At 42.4% G+C, this 16,545-nt stretch overlaps 1 protein-coding gene across 1 annotated transcript in view; it reads right to left on the bottom strand.

Annotated features, from left to right (window-relative positions):
* ABCC3 (ATP binding cassette subfamily C member 3) overlaps nt 1–16,545 on the bottom strand; it is a 49,305-nt gene that overhangs the window by 4,146 nt on the left and 28,614 nt on the right. Inside the window, exons 11-26 of the mRNA XM_086473428.1 lie at nt 15,583–15,675; nt 14,016–14,219; nt 12,614–12,760; nt 12,118–12,205; nt 11,027–11,093; nt 9,476–9,602; nt 8,967–9,143; nt 7,937–8,104; nt 7,015–7,198; nt 5,983–6,088; nt 5,152–5,305; nt 3,537–3,744; nt 2,666–2,976; nt 1,772–1,971; nt 1,541–1,667; nt 657–758 (exon numbers count right to left, since the gene is read on the bottom strand). Of these exons, the coding sequence (XP_086329554.1) occupies nt 657–758; nt 1,541–1,667; nt 1,772–1,971; nt 2,666–2,976; nt 3,537–3,744; nt 5,152–5,305; nt 5,983–6,088; nt 7,015–7,198; nt 7,937–8,104; nt 8,967–9,143; nt 9,476–9,602; nt 11,027–11,093; nt 12,118–12,205; nt 12,614–12,760; nt 14,016–14,219; nt 15,583–15,675 (2,463 nt within the window). The remainder of the gene's footprint in view (nt 1–656; nt 759–1,540; nt 1,668–1,771; nt 1,972–2,665; nt 2,977–3,536; nt 3,745–5,151; nt 5,306–5,982; nt 6,089–7,014; nt 7,199–7,936; nt 8,105–8,966; nt 9,144–9,475; nt 9,603–11,026; nt 11,094–12,117; nt 12,206–12,613; nt 12,761–14,015; nt 14,220–15,582; nt 15,676–16,545) is intronic.

Raw genomic sequence — 16,545 nt, 5'->3', positions numbered from 1 at the left:
AAACACTTGATCTTCAGAACCATACACTGCAGCTCTCCTCTGATCCTCCATTTCCTACTTCTTAGTCTCCCATCATGTGCACAGGGCTAACAAAACCCAGCGTGCCCACAGAGAGCAGATTTCCCAGCATAGCTCCATCTGCCACCTTTAGAAGTCTCTGGCAACAAAAGCAGATGATTGGATGATTTTCCTGGATTAGGCAGTACAGTGTTCCTAGAGATGTTCTTCTCTCATGGGAGACGAGGACTGATTAAGCTGATTAAATAGTAATACTATTGAAAACACGTGCATAGCCTGATAATTGTACTCCAGCTCACTAGCAGGATCACAGCACCATCCAAGCAGGTAGGACTACGCATCAAACACTTCAAACCCAACGGGAGCAACATTCTGATGGTGAAACTCATCTCTGTTGTGCTACAGCCACTCACAGTAACAGAAAATGAGATGCTAAGCACAGGCTGCATGACAGCAGAAATAATTTGGAGCTGTGAGAGCATAAATTACAGTTCAGAGCGTGACATTTGTTCAGGTTAAACGATAACACTCTCGGAGCAGGAACTGTCTCTCAAGAGTCTAAAGAAAGACCATGTAAATGCACGCATTAAAATTTTGCCACGCTTGTTGGTGAGCATGCTTGACGCTTGGTAGCTGACCTCTGTTTCAGTTTCTGAATACTCTTTTATCCTTTCCACAGCCACAATGTTAGTTTCAAGTTCAGAAGTCATTCGGACCATCCAATTCAGAGACAAGGTCACCTTGAAGAAGACATGGAACAAAATATCACCCACGGAGGAACAACAGATTTAACAATAACAACAACAAAACCAGACACTGCTACTAAGCCATGGATTCACATTAATATTACAAATGGAATAATTACCTTTGCATCAACTTCAGTACAGCCACCGGGACAAGAAGTGTACAGATAATCAGGTGCTCATGTGAAGCAGCATGTGCCTCCCATGGCGATTTAACAACTGGCCCTCTCGAAAAAATTGGTTGGAAGTTATTCCCCCAGTCACGGGTCAAACTGGAAAATCGCTAACAGCAATCCAGCAAACTCATGGTATCTAAAAAGCTCCTGGCAGGAGTGAGGCCATTAAATACGCTAAACTGTCCGCAGCTTGGGTAAGTACAGTTTATCTCGCCTGTTTATGAATCCTATTGATCTGCCTGTGATTACCTGGGCACATAGGTGTGCTACGTAGCAGGCATGATGCAGGACATGTTAAGCCCATGCTGCTCAAAGGACCTGTTCTTGGTGGGTGCATGTGACACTTCTGAGCTTCCTACAAGCTGCCGCTGGGGATACTGGGGTGCAGCACAACCTCGATGCTCCCAAAGTCCCCTGAAGCCCTACTGCACGTGAGCTTGTTGGCGGTCTGTGTAAATCTGGACTGCTTCCAGACATCCCACAACTCATTTTTATTATTTCCTTACTAACTTCAGCTTTAACAAGCACTTGAAGTATTGCTAACGTATCCATACCGTCTACAAAGTGCAAGCCCATCAATGAACAGAAAGCTGCAATACATACCTGTAACGCGTAAGATACTGAAAGTCCTACCAAGCCAGCATTCAGGCTGTTTTTACCCACCACAGCAAAAAGGGCAGCGAAAAGGACAATACAGTTCCCCACAAATTCAACTCGAATGCCCAGCCACCTGGTAAAAACACAGACATAAGCGGAGTGGTAAATGGTTGCTTGGACCAGTTACGCAAACCCAGGATTATCTGAGTGGGAACAAGAAGTTCCGTGCCTTTTTACCTGTTGGACACTATGCCAGGGTAACAACTCTTCTGATTTTCATCCATCTTCAGATCACTGATGTCTATGAAGGACTTCACTCTTCCATAGGCTCTGATGACACTGGCCCCTGACACTGTTTCTGAGAAGTGGGAGTAGATGGGAGATCTGCTCACAGACTCCAGACGCTTCAGTTGGCGGGAGGTAGCTACGTAGAACCGCTGCCATTTTTTGGAGAAAATCAAAGGGTGCATGAAATACTTTCTCTTTTGAAGAATTTTTTAGGTTAAGGATTTAAAGGAGATTGCTACTGATGCACTTCAACCCTCCAAAACATTCTCTATAATTAAGAACAATTTCAAGAAGCTTATCTTTGCTTCATTCCACAATAGAGTATTGGGTAACTGTAATTTCTGTAGTCTGTAAGTTGAATTCATCTATGTCCCTTTAAATTTAGTTAATATAGCCTATTTGCATAAACCTAATCTTCCAAGAAAATGAAACATGAATTTGCAGCTCCGTCATCAGGTCTCTATTTATGGGCTATAACATAAGTTTCATTTTTCCTCAGAAGTCAATAAAATCGATGCTTCCTGTTTTCAACATTTTAACTCCTCTCTGCCTTTAAAAACTTGTCAATGTCAAATATATACACATTAAAGTGCTCTAGCTCTAGCCATAGGCTTATTTGTTATTACTTAAAAACAAAAAAAAAAGGTGATGCCTATTTATTTTGTGACCACATCTCACAGGACACTTCTTTTTCTGAGAGAAGCAAATAACGTTCTGTTTACATAAACATGTAGTTACTTGAGATATTTCGATTTTCCCCCAAATTCACGTTGTTTTTCCTAAAAAAGCCAAACAACGGAATAAGAGTCATGGCAATGGCAGTCAGATAATTTTTCCGGTTACCTGAACAAAGAAGTACAGAATTGCAAGTGGAACTATAACCACAGCGAAGAGCGGAGTACTTGCAATAATCACAATCATCGTCGACAAAGAGGTGAAGAACGTTCCGAGGAACATCAAGATGGTCGGTGGGATTACTTCATCAATCACATAGATGTCCTTTGAAAAGCGGTTGATGATTCGGCCGGTTGGGGTGGTGTCGTAGAAAGACTGCGGGGTGTGAAATTTGTTCTCCAGCAGAGCAGCGTGGAGTGTCCGGGCTGCATTAATGCCTCCCATGGCCAGGGTGAAGGAGCAGATGAGAACTATGAGGCCTAACAGGTGAAGAGAAGGTGTGTCAACCGCTGAACGTGATGTTCCCAACTTGCAGCTCTGACTCTCAGCATTTTCTGTTGTGCTAGAATTTTTTTTTCCTTTACTACATTCCCTATCCACCCTTCTCTTCGCACCACAGCATTGCAGTCACTGCTGCCTAAGGCACAGGGGCACGTCCTGTAGGATTTCACCATGCTGTCCACCTAAGACGGATGCACAACCATCCTCCCTCTGCTTTCCACAAGCTCCATGAAGTCCCAATGCTGCAACTTCACCCCAGCCTTCAGTCTCTTCTGCACCTAGGTTTTCATGTTTTCTCTCCAACTTACCTCTCAAGCTTCCACGTCACTTGTTCAACCCCCTTCAAAGGCTTCACCACAAAATTAAAAGTGTTGGGCCGAGCTCAGACTTTGTAGCTCCAGGTTACGTTACTTCCCTTGCTTAGGATAGGATTTGGGGGGTAAGTTTGGGCCACCAGCGTCTGGTGCCATGGCTTTCGCTTTCCCACCCAATTCCTCTTTACTAAACACTGAGACATCATGATTTTATCTCATCTCACCTTGCAAGAGGCCCAAGGCAGCATAGACTCCGATTCGCATAGCTGTGTTGTGCTGAGTCCCGTTTATCACCGGCTCGTTGGTCCAGTCACTGAGCCACACATTGGCCCCAATGGCAGCAGCATTTTGACAGCAATATAGGAAACATATCACTAAAGAAATGACAGGGCTGACGGCCTTCACGTATTGCCAGAACACCGTCAGCTTTACCTGCAAAATCACACACACCAGAGCTGGTTTGTACAACTTACACACCAGGAGTTCAGACGGAATAAGAGAAAAAAATTCTTTGTCAGAGGAACTGCTAAGTTCAAAACTGCTCAGACTCTAACACACCACCACAGAGAAGAGTTCACCTGCCTGAGCTCCGTGTCAGGGCAATGACTTTGAAAACAAGTCAGAAACTTCTCTGAAATACTCTTTTCCTCCATTTTGAGGCACTGTATTTCATTAGTTTTGTAGGTTTTTAAAGACTATGCCAGAGGGAAAAAAAAGAAAAGACGCTGATCAAATAGCAGCAAAGGGTGGGTAACAAAAACAGGAGCCAAGTTTTTCAGGCAAAAGCAGCAATTTGGCAGGCCTATTGAGCTCAGGACTACTTTAAATGGCCTGTTTAAGGAAAAGTGCTGAATACGCCTTCATTCAGGTGTCTTTACAGCAGCTTAAATGAGGTACCAAATGCTACTGCACCCCAACAGGAACATAAACAGAGGATGCTTGTGGCAAAAAGGTAAAGGTGCTACCTCTACAGTAGTGCAGAAAGGTAGGGAAGCAAAAAGAGGCAGAGAAGCAAAAAAGAGGCAGAGACTCAGGACAAAACTCAGTCTCTAAAAAAGCATAAGAAGGAATAATTAAAAGAACAAGTGTTGTTGATTAGGGACTTTGAAAGCTGAAATCGTGCACAGAAACAGTTAATTACAGGTCCATGCCACGGACCACGTACGTCAGACTAAACAGGACACACTGAGCTTTCTGAAGTGAAGGGAAGGGCCTTTCTTTAACAAAACCTCCCCGCTCCTATTCCATCCACTGCTCCTTTACGTCCATTTCTTTTACTTTCGCATTCACATCTTCTTTCTTCCCTTCTCTTTTCCTCTGCTCCCATTTCACTCCCTGGCCCTGCTCAGGGAGAACACAGCCCCTTTTGCACCTATAAGCACAAAACGCTCTCAGAGATGGGGTGGCAGTATCCTTTAGGCAGAAGAGATCCGCTGGCGCACAGAAGGCAGCTGGCTCATAGAACCCGCTGCTGCAGGTCATCAAACACCCAGTGCTGCAGCTGGACTCAACAGCAGCCAAACAGTTTAAAAACCAGCAGTGCCGAAAGCTCAGCAATGGAAGGGCAGAGCTGACAGAGCGGTGGCAGGTGACCGTGGCAGGAGCTGGAAGGGATTTTTGATGATTTTTTTTTTTTCTTTTTTCCCTAAGTACACAGGCCTTGCCAGGTGCAGCAACCTCTGCCAAAACCCCAAATTTGAATGACCGGTGGCCACCAGATTAATTCCTAAAGCCTGCAGTCGTGATTTATACAATGCATTTAACAGAACTGGATCAGATGTAAAAATAAAAACAGAAAAAAAAAAAAGTAGAAAAAGGGAGGGGTGAATCAAACCATACCGTTCCTGTTTCAGTGGTTTCAGCCTGAATAAGTTTCTCATTAGGATTTTTTCTTGGCAGAGGAGGCTCTGCTGGCTTCTTTTCACAGACCCTTCGCTTCGTTGACATTTTGTTGGGACATTCTCCTCCCTCAGAAGACACTACGCTAAGTTGCCTGGTCAAAACAAAAGAGTCATTAAGAGAAAAAGGGCATACTGGGCAGTGCTGAGGCAAGACTGGGAGGCAGCAGACTGGGCTTATTCCCAGCTCTTCTGCTGAGTTCCCATGCCAGCCTCACTCACAGCTTTGGGTGGTTGCATCACCCCTCTAAATGTTCAGTGATGCCAGAAATACAGTAACCTAACAGAGGCTGTGGCAGGGCCTGGGCTCTTCGGTTAAAGGCCTTTAGAGGCTTTATGACAAGACAGACATCTCCAAGCTAACCCCTGAGCTCCTGTTTTTTGCATTCAACAGCAGCTGGACAGCACCTACGGGTATGGTTATGAAATCTTTTAAAGATTTCCAAGATTGCCAAGGGAAAGGTGCAATGCAAAGGGTTTATTTATCATGCCACCGGTAGCAGTTTAGTGTCGTGGGGTAAACACATACAGTGGTGTGACCTGAGAACCAGAGAGTTGCTTTAAGAAACTGCTTCAGTTCAGGTTAAAAAGAGGATTGCCGGCAGAGCTGTTTGATAGTTTTTGCATGTTGTTTCACATTTATTTTCAAAAGGAAACTAAACCAATTTATTTCGAAGAGGAAACTAAAGTGCAGATTGAGAAGCAGTATGTGACTAACGCCTTTCAGCTGTGTTTCACCCCAGACACAGACTATCATGAACCCCATGTTTACCTAAGAAACTGTTTGCGGACCTCATTTGTCACTGGTTCGTTATCTGCCAGATCAGTGTGGATGCTGAGGGTGTCTTCAGCTAGCAGGACTTCTTCATCCTCCAGCACTGCAAGACAAGATCACACCTCATATCTTCTGCTGAATAAAGCAGAAAGCACAGAAAAACGTGGCTAGACAAAACAAGTCATGAAAAACAATACCAGGGCAGGAAAATCACAGTGCATAAACTCCCCCATAGTTTTGCTTACATCTCTTCTGCGCCTCACTTCTCCTAACTAAATTGCAAAGATCTTGCGAATCACGTTGGCTGCTAAATGATTTGCATCACATTCCTTTAGTGCCTCAGAAACGTTAAGCAATAGTGTTATAGTTAGTTCTAGCTAAATTCACTTGTAGGGCATGCTCTAGGCATGATCTTGGGATAGGAGAGTCATGTCAAGACTACTGCAAGCCTCTGTTGTTGCTAGAAAATGTCATGCATCTTCCTCTCTGCCTGTCTGGAGAGAAGCAGTGCTGCAATCAAAGAGCCTGGGAACGCTGTCACACAGAGGGAACATTTACCAAAATGCTTTAATCTTGTTACCACTTTATCAGAATCAAACCAAGCTGAAAAGTAACCCAAGATTAAAATGTCAATTGAACTTTGTTATATGAAAAAAACCAACAGCATGTAAACACAGAAAAAATACCAAACTCTGGGTAGCCCCTTTGATAGCAAGCCCAGTTTGTTCTTGGCTACTTCATTTTCCTGCTGAGCTTGAACTTGCTAGTTGGAAAATAAATTCCTAACTTCAAAATAATTTCTAATACAAGAATTGCTTTTTTCTAGGACAAACCACATGAAATTTTGAAAGAAATTTGTTAAAACATGTATCAATAATACCGACCTGGCCATAGACAATAATTTTCATGGTAGTGCAGAAAGGCAGATGCCAGGCTGTGATAAAGAAGCAGGGGACACTTTATACAGAGAAAATATCTGTAAACTGGTTGACAGAAAAAGACATGTTTTAAGAAAAAGCAATACTGTACTTGTTGGTTCGTCCTCTTCGATGTCTTCATCAAGTGCATAATTTCGCAGAAATTCTGCAAAGGCCTTGTTTTGTTTCAGAAGGTCTTGGTAAGATCCCATTTCAGAGATTTTGCCATCTACCAGGACAACTATATGGTCTACTTGAGGCAGGAAGCTGATGCCGTGGGTCACCAGAATTCGGGTCTGCATAGGGAAAAAGAGAAAAAACCCACAACTCTGTTGTCACTGTGGAGACTAACACTACTCAGCAAGCCAAAAACTACCACACTTCTGGGACAGTGTGCGAGTTATCATGTCAAGGTGAAATGCCAGGGGAAACACGCTGTCCTCGTTAGCCAAATTAGCTTGGAAATATGTACATGAACTCACTATGCTTCCTACTGCATCCTGATATTACCACAGAGGCAAGTAAAGTGACCGAATGATCATTCCCCCTTTCCCTTGTGCTGATTTTCTTTTCAGCCCTTCCCTTTTGAGCTCTGAGATAGTCTGAGAAGATCATAACAGGAGTAGAAGGGGAAGGTAAGAGATTGCAATTTGGTTGCATACTGCCAGAGACCTCTGTAAAATCAGTAAGCTGTTAACAACTCCTTCACTGCATTGCCTCCGAGTAACAACAGGCAATACCAAGCTGACAGCCTTTACAGGTTTCTGCGAATGTCTTGTAGCAGAGATTTTAAAAGACAGACCAGGTTTCTGCCTCTACATGTTCTGACTAGATGAAATCACTTCTGGGTATGCCTAAATAGCAGCTCACTGCAGAGTCTGTGCTGTGGGGAAAAGGTGTCCACGTTGCCAATTAGACACAGAAATTCAGGAATGATTCAGCACTCAAGCCTCGGTGGTGAAACAGCTTTCCTGTTACCCATCAGTGTTTCTGAGTTTGCGTGCATTTTTAAGAGGACCTCAATGCCAGCTTACTTTTCCTTTAAGGACCCCATCTGGACCAATAACTTTGTCAAAGATGTGCTTTGCGACATGCGAGTCCACAGCAGAAAGAGGATCATCCAAGAGGTAAATGTCAGAGTTGCTGTACACTGCACGAGCAAGGCTCACTCGCTGCCTCTGGCCACCTGAGAGGTTGATGCCCTGAACAGAGAGAGGAGAGAACAAAATGTATCGCACAACTCCGTTCCAACAACAGCTATGCCTTTTCACGGCTCTCCCCCCGTCAAACACACGGATGCTAAATTGAAACATGAGACACTGAAGAGAATAACTCACTCTGAGCCAGAGACAGGAACAGAACGCCTCTAAATCTGTTTGTTCACTGCCAAACTTCCACTCACCCAGCAATGTGGAGACAGAATAAGCCTCTTGCTTAATAAGCTCCTAAAGGGAGCTGTTAAAATGCAGAACCACAAAAAGGGGGACCGTCAACCAGGATGTAACATGCAAACATTCAAAGCAGGGCTGCGGCACCTGGAACATCTTCCACATCTCTCATCTTACATAGAAACCCACATTTCCACCCCACTTCATGATCTCTACCTCAAAATTAGCGGCCTATGAAAAAACATCTTTGTTAGTAACCACAGATGTAAAAGTTTCTCATTAAAATGAGGTGTTAAGGGACGATCATATCACTTTTTCACTCGACGCACACCATATGTTCCCTCCCTTTTTATCCCTACAGGAAAAGGAAGAACTTTAAGTATTGTGGACAGGTGAAACTTTACAAACGGACAACAAATGGAGGATGCTCTGATCTTCCAGGGCTAGATGTGCAATTATGCATCACAGCACAAACACATGCTTAAAGTTAGAACAAGTTCAAGTCCAACTGCCTTCCACAAAACTGCCCCGCATGCTTCAGTGTTGATTGTAGCAGGGATGCCATTGCAAAGATCAAACCAAATCAAGTGCTGACTTTACAGCAGTCTCTCCAGCTAGACAGAACAGGAGCCACAAAGCAGATCTGAATCGAGGGGAAAAAAAATTAAAAAATTACCTTCTCTCCAATCTCAGTCTGATCTCCTCCTGGCAGCACTTCCAGGTCAGTTTTTAAAGCACAGGCCTCCAGGACACCTTGGTATTTTTGTTCATTAGGAGCTTGGCCAAACAAAATGTTATCTTTCAGCGTGGCATTCTGGATCCAGGCTTGTTGAGGCACATAAGCAACAGAACCCTTTAACAAGGGAGGAGAAAGGAAACCTCTGACTTGTAACGAGCAGCAATTCATGCTTACAACTCCGATTAAGATCTGCAGCACATAGCTGTAGTTCCTGTTTGATATACATTCATATTATAATTACTGATGTATAATTGATAGAATCAGGAAAGTCATTTTATATAAAACACAACTGAACAGGTGTGGACAAAACCCAAATAAACAGGCTGACAAGCTGGCATAGAAGCAAACAGAATTCCCTCTCCAGCCTGACGCACATTATAAGCACCAGCAGGCCAATGCAGCACATTTCCATACCGTCATTAAATGGCATCGTAAACAATACCAACCTTCACAGCCACTTCTCCTTCCAGCTTTTCCATTTCACCCAGGAGAGCAGACACCAGAGAAGACTTGCCGCAGCCAACATGGCCAACAACGGCAACCAAAGCACCACTGGGGACCAACAGATTTATACTGTGGAGGAAACAGGCTGGAAATTATTTAAACATTAGTTTACTAAGGACATTATGGGTCTTCAAACCAGGACTGAAATACACAGTGACAAATCAGCCTGACTGGATATAGCAAGCATAGCTTGGTCACTGGTCTTCTCCTCCCTTTCTTGTGTACAACCAACTGTAACCAGAACTGTAGGAGTAAATGGAAACGCAGCATTAATCTATCTTGTTGCTTGTTAAATCAGTAGGACTGGTAGCCTTCTAAGACCCTTTGTTGTGCCGTATCAGTCCATGAGCAAGTCAAACAGGGTTAACAAGCATTCCAAAAGCAGACCATCTTCCAGAAGTCTTTCAGGTTTTGATTTTAAAAACAAGAGCAAGTGTACGAAAGTAGCGAGTGAATACATCCCATCTAAAAATGTTCAAACCACTTTAGCACCATACTTCCAGTACTAGCAAATAGGGTTCACAACGACACAAGAAAACCAAAACTTTTCCAGTTAAAATCCTTCACTGTTTTCCCCAGTATGTTCTTAAAGGTACTGCTTTAGGTTCTGGCTTTGAAGGTGAACTGATAGGGAAATGACTGATGGACAGGGACTCTTTGCCATCAAAGTGTCTTTCACTAAAGAAATCAAGCCAAACCTCTGTTTGCACAGATCATGATGCAGAACTAGGGCTCTAATTCTTATGCAAACTCTTACACTGAAGTCAACCTGGCTACAGATTTGGTTGCCTGAACCAAACTGGGTCCTTTGAACTCTTTAAACCTGCCTCTTGCTTGCAGGTTATCCACTTATAACCTGTTAACATAATACACTCAGCACAGCAGCATGAGCTCCTTAGGCCGAGAATTCTAAGAATATTTATCAGGTTTCTGTGATTTTGATCTGACAACAAGGCATAACATAAGGAAGTACATGCTTCCAGGCAAATTTCAGTTGTATTCACTCAAACAGGCAAATAAGCGAAACACGCACCCCCGTAGTCTGGGAACGGCCCACCTACAGCCACAGGGATGAGCCTGCCACAAGACTCTTAAAAGAACAGACCACTGTTTGCATGCCCAAGTCCAAACCCAGACATCTCAATTGTCCTCATAATCCATCAGATCAAATCGATTTGTCCAACACTTCAGTTAAACAGGCTTTTTTTTTTTTCCAGAAACATACACCACCTTTCTGTCCTTTGATAGGTAACTATTTTACACTACTTGCTGTGGACGTAAAGCCTGACAGCACTGTTGTGTAAAGCCTAAATACCATGAGGCATGAGGATTAGCTTGATGTTTTAAAGGCAGAGGAGATGTACGTGTGGGATGTTGGAAACGGCCTTTTCCAGAAGTGAGCCTGCAGATATTACTAGACATCTTTCAAACAGACCTCCCAGGAGCCAGAAAGCACGAAGATGTTGTACTGCAATTGCATAAAGAAATCTTACTCTTTCAAAGATGGCTTAAGCTCCTTTCCCCAGCTGAATGTCGCATTTGTTACACTGATGGCCTTGCCTGTATGACAAAAACACAACAATAGAGAAGGCAGGAGATGTACGACACAGAATAGTACGGCTGAGAGACTGGCAGACAGAGGAATCTTTATTTATGGGCGTTTTGTGTACGCTGCAGTTCCCTTTTCTACTGGTATAGGAAGCACAGTCCCATGACTGTGGGTCACAAGACAGGCTTGTTCAGAGTGAAAATACTGGATCGCAGCTTAAGCCAGAGACCGTGAGCTTAGAGACCTATGGAGCGGAGAAGCTGTTCCGCTTCACCCGGCCCCATGAGGCCAGTCCCAACATTTGCTGCTCAGAATCCCCACACAACTGTTAGCTCAACTTGAGAAACCACTTTCAAGTCAGTAGGAGACCCCCGCGCGCTGTTGACTTTGATGTATGAGATTACACGTGCCTCTGTGCAGCTTTCTGCTCGCCACGCTAACCAGTTACAGATCCGCAGGCTTTTTTACCTCCCGGTGGGGTGGGGTGTAACAGTAATCACAGGACAGCCACACAGCCACCCCTCCTCCTCCTCTGCCTACAGCATCACACACAAGAGAAGTTTCAAACCACAGTATCACCAAAGTGCGTCACCTGAGAAAACACGTTTTTTGGAGACCGCCTGATTTGCTCTTTTGTTTTGGGACAGTTTCCAACAGAAGAAATCAAAACTGTTTACAATGTTCCTGAGCATTTGTGCAGTGCGAGAGGTTTGAGTAGGTCTCGGTGTCCCTGTTTGGTGGATGCACCTCGTTATTCAGCGCTGCTAGCACCCAATAACACTGCAGATGCAAACCCAGGCCCAATAACTCAGCTCAAAGCTCAAAAATATAGCTAGAAACTGTTGTCATTTCCACCCAGCCTGAATAACAAACACATACTTTTCAAAGGAGCAGCTTCTTTCTTTTTTTTTAAAACCAAGATTATTATTGTTATTTTCTTTTGGTTTATTTTTTTTTTCTGTAACTCAACCAGCCCAAATAAATACAAGATGTTTGTTGTATTAGCACAGTTTAGAAAAATACTGAGGTCTTTACCTGGTGCAATCACTTTTGTTTCCACACAATTTGGATCAAGTTCATCATGACTCAGGAACTGCTGAATTCTCTTTAGGGAAACGCTTGTCTGAGAAAAGAGCATGGCATTATTTTATCATTCTTTTAATGAGGACTTAATGCTCTTACTACTGAAAAAGAAAGCATGCAGAATGGCTTAAGCTTTCACCCAACGGGCTTCCTGAACAGTGATTCATTCTTTCCCTGCAATCAGTCTTATGCTGAAATTCAAGCTTTTCACTGTGAAATTTCTCACACCAAGCTGAGTTCATCTGAGCGAAGCAAAATTCAGACAGACAAGCTTACTCAGATGATGTCAGGCTTTCCGATACAGGGTAGCAGTAGAGAAAAGATATTAGAAAGAAAATCAGCTAACAGGTAGACGCAAGGGATCTCTGCATTCCAGAAATCAGGGACATCTGGGGTGTTTTTTTTGTTAAAGTTGTTCAAAACAACTTATGCACTAGATCCTCCTTACCTGAGCAATGTTGCTAATGACTTGTGGAAGCATATTGAGGGGAAACTTTAAGATATTAAACAAGGAGAGGGAGACAAAAGCCTTTTCTGCATCCAGGACATTCTTCTCATTCACCGAGACATATACAGCAAACGTCGTCAATGCTACCTGAAAGCCAGAAAGTGAGTTTGCTGTGAGATGTATGTAATATTTTGACATTTTAAAATGCAGTCAAGCCTCATAGGCATCTTTGAAATAAAAGTATCAACAACAACAAAATTAGGCAAATTCTCCATTGTTGACCTTTTCAACGTGATTTAAGAACGACAAGTCATACGAACAAGTTGATACAAAAAAGGGCACGCAGAATAAAACAACTTTCAGGTTACTAACGGCTACATTTAGTTGAACTAGGAGATTCAAGAGGTGAGCTACAGCCCTTGGGTAAATAAAAACGAGAAGCGGTTATCTGGCTGTGGTTTGGCTGCATTTCCCAATCCACCCAACCAAATTTCCTGATTGTAAACTGCAGGCTAAGCGAACGAGACTTACTGATCAATAGGAAAGGGAGTAAAATCCAAGTTACTCGCTGGTTCACCGTATGACAGGGACCATCCGCTGTGGAGGGACCACCCTATGCAGTAAACTAATGGTGAGCAGAAAAAGGAACGTGCACTTAAGGAAGTGCATTAACTTTAAGGAAGCATGAAAGAAGCAGGATCTTAAGGCCATTAAGAATATTTCTGCGGGGCTAGGCCTTTGAGATCTCGAGAACAGTTGGCTAGAAATATTTTTGATAAAGCACTTATCTGAATGTTTTTATTCACCAAAACCAAAACCCCTTCTGCAAAAAGGATCACAGGGCAATGAAGCGGAAAATAGAGGGAAAGAGAAAATTGAGGAAAAAAGCATTTCAGAATTGGCAATGTATCATTTGAGCTTTTTTTTTTTTTTTTTTTTACATTAAATCAGTCTTTTTTTTTACGTTGTAGAATAATTTAACAACTCCCTCTCCCACTAAAACAAGCAAAGCACTGTAACACGAAAGGTAGAAATGAGAGCTTTAGACAGATGTCCTGACTGACTCAATTAAATATTTTTTTTCTATTTTTGCTATTCACAGCTATCTCTGAGGCTTCAAATTCTAGTTTCAATTTGTTATGGGAAGTACTTTGAAGTGGTTGGAAATTCTCCCGAGACAGCTATTGCCAGCTTCTACTGGCAGGCTTTATCAAGAAATACTTTAATACTGATTAACAAAAAGGCTCTAGAGAACAGGGAACTTTGCTTCAAAGCATGTGAATATTTTTTCTAAAAAGTATTTACATTTTATTCCTGTGAACATTTAGCAAGCAGAAAGCCTGACACTTATCCCTCAAAGATGTACTTGTACAGCTTAGAAAGTCCCGCAAACTCAGTTTACCAGGAACGGGGCGCTGATCCATGCAAAAGTGGACAACGAATTGAGGTAGGCAGATTTTTTCAAAACTCGCAGCTCATTCTTTCGTATCTCCAACACTTTTTCTGAAAACGATGGTTCCCAAGCATACAGCTTCAGCACCTTTATGCCACCCAGAATCTCATTCATTAATTTAATGCGGGAGTCTTTATATCGCATTTGTTCCACCTAGGTTATTAGTAAACACAGGAGACAGAGTGTCACAGGAACGACTAGAAGAGAGCTTTCAACAGGTTGTCTCACAGCTGCGATGGTCCTTGGGCTATTTCTAAAGAGGATGCAAAAGGTAATTAAAGAAAGCCAGACTGTTATCAGTAAGCTTACTGTGCAAGTCTCTACTTCCGAGGAAACCAGAAATCAAAGAGAATGGCTGAAGAGTAGAGTATAAGAGCTTTCCACTCATCTTCACTGTTAGGGGTTACATTTTCAAAGCCACCTTAAAGAAAGATTCAGGCGTTTCACAGAAATACTACCCTACTTCTTCCTTTGATTTCTTCAGGATTTTTTCCTGATACGCATAGATGTATTTCTTAGGGCATCCCTCGAAAATTGTGGTTACTCCTAGTTTATTTTTTTCCTGTACACTAGAACACAGCGCTTCATTCAGTCACTTTACAAACAAAACAAAAGAAAAACCCACCCTGCTCAGCTGTATAGACAAAATGGAAAACCACGTTCATACACACGCACACCAAGTTATGCAGCTCTGAGCATCTTATAATGGGCAAGGGAGAAAAGGAATGTTAATACTAACGTGTCAGCATCCAAGAGATTTAATGAGAAGTCTGGATGTCTCTTTAAGGCACGTAATAATACCACTCTGTTACTAAGGCTGCGCTTAAATGTCATAATTTATATTCATTTTCCAACTCCTACCTTTTCTACATCAATAGTTTGATTTTTTTTTTTTTTTAAATCTTCCAAACTGTCAATGATAACTTGCACAGCACAAGCCACTTAGTAGATTTTTCTAGCACAAAGCCAGAGGGCACTATTATATTGTTTTTTTCAGCCTCCCTTGACTAGAGATGACTAAGACTACAAAGAAAGGAATAAAGGATCCTTTTACCTTACAATAATAATTCAAATTTAGCCCAGCTCAGTAGCTGTGAAAGTCAACACTGGCTACTTGCATAAAACCAAGCTGCCAGGTTTCAGTTCCTGTCTCTGAAACCAGTCATTCACAGCTCAAAGAACAGCATTTATTTGCCCCTTCTCTAGGCACTCCTAGAAGCAGCTACCAGATGAAGGGATACGGAGACAAAGAAACTCCTTGCTAATCCCAGAAGCTGCTCCAGCAGCATGAAGAGCCACTGACTCAATGCCACACCTTTCCCTTAAATAGCATTCAGTTCGCTATGGGAAAACTGTCTGAGAGGATACAGTTATTAAATGTATTGGTACAATCTTACTCATAAATAAATTGGTGCAAACGGCAGCTCATTAACGGCCAAGACAACCACTGATGCCTTCATTTCTCACAGCACAGCTGCCAATTCAGATAATGTCACATTCTCTGCTGTTACCTTACCTGAAATGCTCTGGTTTTCATTGCTATTGCAGAGTTAAATGGGATAAGTAAAACCATCACAGCAACTCCTGCCAGCACAGAAGGCCCTAAAGCCTTGATTGAAAAAAAAAAAAAAAAGGTAAGTTTTTGTTGTAGCCAAGTGCTGCTGTTCCCTATGGTGAGCATTAAAACAACAGCAGACTGTAGAAACAGAAATTAATGTTTTACATAGACAGGTTGAACTCCTCCCAGTGAAGTGTTCTGGCTCCACAGAATAACTATGAGGGGGAGACAGAAAAATATGACAGCACCCACCTTGAACTATTATTATGCTAGTCTTGGTGATAGCAGAGTGCTTTGTGATTTACCTGTTAAAGTAAATTTCTTTTTTTCTTTCTTTACCTGTTAAGTAAATTTCTTTCCCCTCTCACAGTGAGAGGGGAAAGTAAGTTTGAACTAATGCAAATATAGAGCTACTGAGCAAACGTAGAAAGGGAACAAATAAGCCACACAAGAAGGAATTTTTCCATTGACTTATCTCTGACCTAGAGAACCGTAATTACTGAATTAACCCAGTACCCTCAACGCAATACAAAGCATACAAACTGCTAGCTACCAGAGTCCAGCTTAGCAGCGGAGCAGTAGCTCCATACAGCTGCAGCAACTTAATAGCTTTCAAGTCTAAATCAATACAGTTAAGTTGGTGCTACTGTTTTATGCAGTAAAACAGATTCATTGCACAGAAATATTTTAAGGATGAAAGCCAGTGCTCAAACTGAACCTGGAATAAACCAGAAACAACTTCACTGTAGCAAAGGAGAAATCATGTTTTTTTCCAAGTGAGATTTGTTTCCTGTTGATGTCCACAAAACTTCTTTATATGGCATGATATAATCTTTATACATGGCTTACATTTCCTATGTCCAGGGTTTCTTTGTTCGGTTTTTAAACCATTTCCCTCAAGCTCTCATTTGTATCAACTAC

Source organism: Leptosomus discolor, chromosome 15 (assembly GCF_034619465.1).
Source record: "Leptosomus discolor isolate bLepDis1 chromosome 15, bLepDis1.hap2, whole genome shotgun sequence".
Classification (NCBI taxonomy): Eukaryota; Metazoa; Chordata; class Aves; order Leptosomiformes; family Leptosomidae; genus Leptosomus; species Leptosomus discolor.
The sequence above is the reverse complement of the archived record's forward strand: the minus strand, read 5'-3'. Positions and strand labels throughout refer to the sequence as shown.